This window comes from Oncorhynchus mykiss, chromosome 14 (assembly GCF_057628025.1).
Source record: "Oncorhynchus mykiss isolate SJ-2025 chromosome 14, ASM5762802v1, whole genome shotgun sequence".
In the NCBI taxonomy this organism is placed as follows: Eukaryota; Metazoa; Chordata; class Actinopteri; order Salmoniformes; family Salmonidae; genus Oncorhynchus; species Oncorhynchus mykiss.
In genome coordinates this window covers 22,650,043-22,656,042 of record NC_143035.1, presented here as the reverse complement: position 1 = coordinate 22,656,042, position 6,000 = coordinate 22,650,043, and the positions used below count along the sequence as shown (strand labels likewise).

The following is a 6,000-nucleotide window of genomic DNA, read 5'->3' as shown; positions in this document are numbered from 1 at the left end:
TTAGTGCAGTGCGCCCTATGGGTATTTCAACTTTCTCAACCTCTCAAGTTGACTCTTCAAAGCTTGATTATTTATTGTTATTCATACATCTACCGGAAACATTATCTTTTTCATCCCATCTTGCCAGGGGCCGACTGACTATTCAGTTGCAAAAAAATATAACTTTGTCTCCCCCACCCACTCCCCTTTCAGCTGGGTAAACAAAGCCTGGTGCAGACATCCCTACTAAGAGCTACAGCCTGGCCATTACACCAACTGTAAGAATGCTAATGACTACCCTCGGCACCAGTTCCTATACACACAAACACAGGGTGGCAGGTAGCCTAGTGGTTAGAACCTAGTAACTGAATGGTCGCTAGTTCGAATCCCTGAGCTGACAAGGTGAAAAATCTGTCCTAATTGCTCCATGGTCACTGTTAATAATTGCAGACCCCAGCTGTGATTCCACTCTCTGAGGGTGTTTCAGGAGAGTTGGAAAATGTAAAGAAACACATTTACACATGCAAATGAATACACACGTGTACATGTGTGAAATAGGACAAACATAAGGACCCACCAAATTATTTTTCAGTTTCAATAGTTTATTGAAATACATTGTGAAAAATAGGTTGATTTTGACACCACCTCCGGCCAACAAGAAATTACATAGGCCTCTCAACCCCGTGTTTTTCATAAGGAATCTGTGCATCTTATCAACAACAGAGCACAATATTCCTTATTTTATTTGGGGAGCTTGCATCCATTCATGATGCAATGCAGGCATGCTTAAAGCCACCATGTTATCTAGATGATTGTTCTTCCTTGGAAATCACATGCACCCAACCCAACTAAGCGCCAAAGAGCACACAACTCAGCTCCTTGGCTGGACTGCTGTTTCCCGTCTCTCCATAGCCAAATATAGACAGAGAAACGTAAGCTGTTCGCGCGCCCTGCTGGAGATCACCACGTGGCTTTCTTGTAGTCACCATTCACGTTGCTACGGCAACGATGCAAGCAAGGCTACGGTTGGTTGAGCAGCGATGACGTCAGGTGGATATCGGGAATTCCGTATGCACTGAGTGGAAGAAAAGCTGAGTTGAGAACTCGTCAGAGAGGTCCGGAAAAAGTGGTAACACAACTAGCAAGAAACATTCTGTGGGACATGGCTTTTAATTATTTTACAGTTGATGTTATAGAAGTGTTGCCTGTGTATTTTATTAAGAGAAAATTAGATGCAACCTTCGAAAGTGGTATCAAACCCAATTACCATACCTCAACCAATATTCATAAACATCAGATTTGAGAGCTACACCGCTGGGGGACAACTGATAGGCAGACTGCAGACTTGCACATGTAAGTTTCTTACACAGAATAATGTAGATGTTGACAACTTTTTACAATGTTTCACTGGAGATGATGATTGTGAAGGATGTTGGTGATTGTGGTTGTTACAAATTTATATACAATTTTCGAATTACATCAATACATAATTTTTTCCAGATAAATTTGATTTTGTACTGAATTACCTCATTTATTTGGACTTGACATTGCCAGCAAACAGGGCAGTTCGAATGTAGGGTTAACAAAAATGTTTTGTTTGCTTACGCTCCGGTCACATCCTTTTAACGTGGGTCAGTTAAAAGTAGAGTCTACAATGGAACTTGGGTTAATACTAACCTGCTTTGGCATCATTCTATATTTTTGTTTTGTCCATTTATCGTTCGCTGAGTTCATGTTTTTAGTGGACTATTGAGTTCATGCACTTACCCATCCTACAGGACTTATTTGACATAAGGAAATTGTATAACCGATGTAAACTTGATCATGTAACCGATGTAAACTTGAAGATGTTTGGGCAGTCCAGGGGCTGTTTCCTTGACGGTGGCTGTTTAAGAATTATTTAGGCCTGGTCTCTGCTCTAGCATCTGGTTCTGCAAAGTTATCAGCCTGGTGACCAACTTCACATGATGAAGGGGCCACGTGATAAAGGTTGGAAGTGAGGGAAAATCAGTGTGATCTTTCTCGCGTATGTCAAGTGAAACGTCTCACTTCTCTGCAGTTCTCATGCTGCAGACAGACACTGTCCACTGACTTGTACAGTGCTACTTCTCAGCGCATATATCGATACGATCTGTCTGACTTACATGTAACTGACTCTTGCAACATGCTACTTTACTGGGTGTGTCTGACCCATTGGGTGTAGTAGACCTATGGCTGCTTTTCCTTGCTAAACTTTATTGGTAGCATGTCTGTGTCAATAAATACATTCTTAAATAAACCTTTCGTCTCAGTCCACATTGCTGTCCTTTCCCTGGTCAAGGTCGATCTGCAACATACGTACTCTGAGTGACCTTATCATGGAGCTTTGCCATAGAAGGATCACTGACGCTGTGCGAACACACAAGCGGCTCAAATATCCTCCCTCCTCTCAATGTTTCCCAAGCCATTGAAGCCGCCAGCGGGCCGTCTTTAAATAGATAAGCACTTCATATTTGTGGCTGAGGGCTGTGGGGGGGCACAACCTGAGTGTAACTGGTGTGAAATGGCTAGCTAGATAGCGTTAAAATCGGTGACGTCACTGGGCCTGAGACCTTGAAGTAGTTGTTTCCCTTACCCTGCAAGGGCCGCAGCTTTTGTGGCGCCATAGGTAACGATGATTCATGGGAGGCTGTTGTTGATGTGTTCAGAAGGTCTCTGGTTCAAGCCTAGTTTAGAACATGGAGAGGGCCAGAAGCAATATTGTTACATGAGCAAGGTGCTTTTCAGTCATACCAGGTCTCCACAAGGTGAGTCAGCAAAACAAATATACTTCTCTAATAGGGCTCAGAAGAGAGGTGGTTAGGCAATAGATGGATAGAAAGGGTTCCCACCAAGATCATGAATTGAAAATGACCCATTATTTGCTATGAGGACTTTTCAACTCAAGTGCTTGAAATCACTGCACTCAAACTTGCTGTTAGGTTATTCAGATTATTTTAGTGTCTTGCCAAAAACCCTAATTCAACTCCAACCCAGGTTTTGCACAGAAAGGGCCAGTTCGAACACTTTTACATGTCAACTAACTTTTGTGTTTGCATTTTCCCCTCTACAGAAAGTCAGCCATGTTCCCTGATGCTCTGGAGGCAGTTGGCAGGGTGGAAGGCTTGCCCCTGACCTCCCCCGCAACCCCAACCTTACCCGACCCCGATGAAGAGGAAGGCCAGAGGGAGGTTGTGCCGTGGACCAGTCCCAGGCGGAGGGCTGGCCGCTATCGTCACAGCCTGCAGATACTGAAGCCCTTCAGGATAACGCACAAGTAAGCACACTTTTTTTTTAGGCCAGGGGTTCCCAAACATTTTGGGCCCACGACCCCATTTTGATATCTGAAAATTCTTGTGACCTCGACCATGTTTATTTTTTTTATTTTGGGCTATGACAGTCAATTGAAAAACGTTCTAGCATTATTTCTGACTGTCTTCTCAACTCACCATCACATAAAATATATATATTTTTATTTTTGGTACTTTTACCCCTTTTTTTCTCCCCAATTTCGTAATATCTAATTGGTAGTTTGTCTTGTCCCATCGCTGCAACTCCCATACGGACTTGGGAGAGACAAAGGTCGAGAGCCATATGTCCTCCGAAACACGACCCTGCCAAGCCCCACTGCTTCTTGACACACTGCTCGGAAGCCAGCCGCGCCCGGCCCGCCACAAGGAGTCGCCAGAGCATGATGGGACAAGGACATCCCGGCCGGCCAAATCCTCCCTAACCCGGACGAGTTCCCAGTTGTTTTGAACGCAACCTTAATACCCAGAGGGAGACGGCAGGCTATTCCCTTTGAGTCAGTAACCAAAACTCCTCTGTAGTGACCCACGAATGCATTCAGATAAATTTCACTCACCGGCATCGCAACTGAGCCAGAATCACAGTCAAACGGATTGGGAAGTAGGTACCAAAGTCAAAGTGCTCTTCCAAGCATTGGAGGTGAGCAGTCGTCCCTTGTGTGGGACACTTATTGATGCTGTTTTTTGTTAGAAAACATGCACAGCCGAAGAGAAGGGGGTATGGGTCACTTTTGAAAGACTGTCCAATAAGAATTATTTCCACTGATTCGGTCACTTGTCTGTAGAATGTTTTTTTTATTTCCCCTGCATGCTTGCGTTCATTTCGTTCAGTTTCCCAAATATGTCTGTTACGTAGGCAAGGAGACACAACAGTTCCTCTCTCAAAGCAAAAAAATATTTCAAACACTCCCCCTCGATAACCACAAAGCCTCAGTATGAAATAGAACGTTGTCATGCTCTGATATCATATCTCCACATAGCTTTGCAAACAGGCGTTCGCTCAGTGGATGTGGTAGTTTACAATCGGAGTTACCTGCTGCAGTATACAGTATCTCAGAGTTCTGTGCTCCGCTCTCTTGCCACCAGTTGCTTTTGGTGTATCATACAATGTGTCCATATGGCAGAGGGAGACACATTCATAACTAGAGTGCAGCGGCCTGCCCGCCATACATTTTTTAACAGTGCTATATGACAAAGGTATTGATTTGAGTTTGTGCCTCCCCACACATTGTTTTCAATTGCGGACGGTAATATCGAAGTCTCATAGCGTAACAGGCCTAGCCATTCACCGTGGGAATGATTAAAGTGCAACAGTCAAGTGAGGCCTTGTCCCATGATCTAAGGGAGCTCTCTGGTTGAATTTTTTCTTTTAGATTTGAATAATTTCATTTAGATTTTTAAGGTTAACCACATTACAATGATTTTGAGCCACAAAGACGATATTATAATATATTTATTTTTGTATATATTTCCAGAATTTTGGAAATTCTCCCACGACCCCATTTTCATATTAGGCAACCCCACATGGGGTTGCGACCCCTAATTTGGGAACTGCTGTTTTAGAGCCTTTACTAATCGGCATAAATCCTGCAATGTCAACATGAGACAGTGTGCCCTGCTGAGTTGTGAGTGTATAGGGTAAATGTCTGCATCCCAAATGGCACTCAATTCCCTTCATAGTGGAGTACTATAGGCCCTGGTCAAAATAAGTGCACTATGAAGGGAATAGGGTGCCATTTGGGACTCACATATAGTCTTCCTGTTTCAAGCGAGCAGCAGGAGGCCATGATAAGGGAATTGACTTATCCCCTGCTAACAGAGGGCTCTGTGTTTGAACGCACACTGACTGATAAACTGTCCCTGAACTTTTTTCACAGCTCCCCAAGATTTCTATGAAGTGCCTGCAAACTGCTGTTCAAACAACGGTGGTTCATGATTCATCTTTCCCCGGTCAAAGTGAAGGTTCAGGGGCTCTTTTCTTTTCTCTCAGGGACCAGTGTGTTCTCTCTATCTCTCTCCACCTAGCACCCAGATGATGCCTAGATTTTCACTCAGTCCGTTCTTTTCTGCTCCTGGCTTTCTCGCAGGCACCAGCACCCAGTCGACAACGCTGGCCTCTTCTCCTTCATGACTCTGCACTGGCTCACCCCACTTGCACGGAGGGCCCACAAGACATCCAGCCTCTCCACAGATGACGTATGGGGTCTATCCTGCCACGAGGCCTCTGAATTCAACTGTCAGAGGTGAGGCTATTGTCAAACATCAATCCCCAAGCACCCTATGGTCCATTGACTCTCCATAGGTTCAACAGGGTTATTATTTTGTATCTTATCAGAAACCCAATGTTTTCCCCTTCAACAAATATTTGATGAATCACTTTTCCTGCCCCTATACGAGTTAAACCAGAAAACAGTAGTGCAGCCAAAGTTTCTCAAGGTAATCTCAGTGGACCTCCACATTTGGCGTTTGTGGGATTTCCCAGAGTCACCTTCCACAGAGGTTGATTGTCTGATTTGACGAACATCTTGTCACTTCCAGGAGAGATATGGCGGTTAGGGAGGGTGGTATTAATAGCCTAGGATTAGAGATTAGGGTGTTAGAGTTAGCCAGGACTAGCCTCGCTCAGTCTTGCCTACAGAGAGAACGGTTATGTCATTATCCCTTGTCCTCGCCTCAATGCGGCTGCCAAAACAGC

At 44.4% G+C, this 6,000-nt stretch overlaps 1 protein-coding gene across 1 annotated transcript in view; it reads left to right on the top strand.

Annotated features, from left to right (window-relative positions):
- Positions 1-1,027: 1,027 nt before the first annotated feature.
- The window catches only part of wu:fb13g09 (ATP-binding cassette sub-family C member 5), a 52,414-nt gene continuing 47,441 nt past the window's right edge, over positions 1,028-6,000 (top strand). Inside the window, exons 1-3 of the mRNA XM_021561518.3 lie at positions 1,028-1,332; positions 3,071-3,274; positions 5,393-5,548. Of these exons, the coding sequence (XP_021417193.3) occupies positions 3,081-3,274; positions 5,393-5,548 (350 nt within the window). The 5' untranslated portion in view covers positions 1,028-1,332; positions 3,071-3,080. The remainder of the gene's footprint in view (positions 1,333-3,070; positions 3,275-5,392; positions 5,549-6,000) is intronic.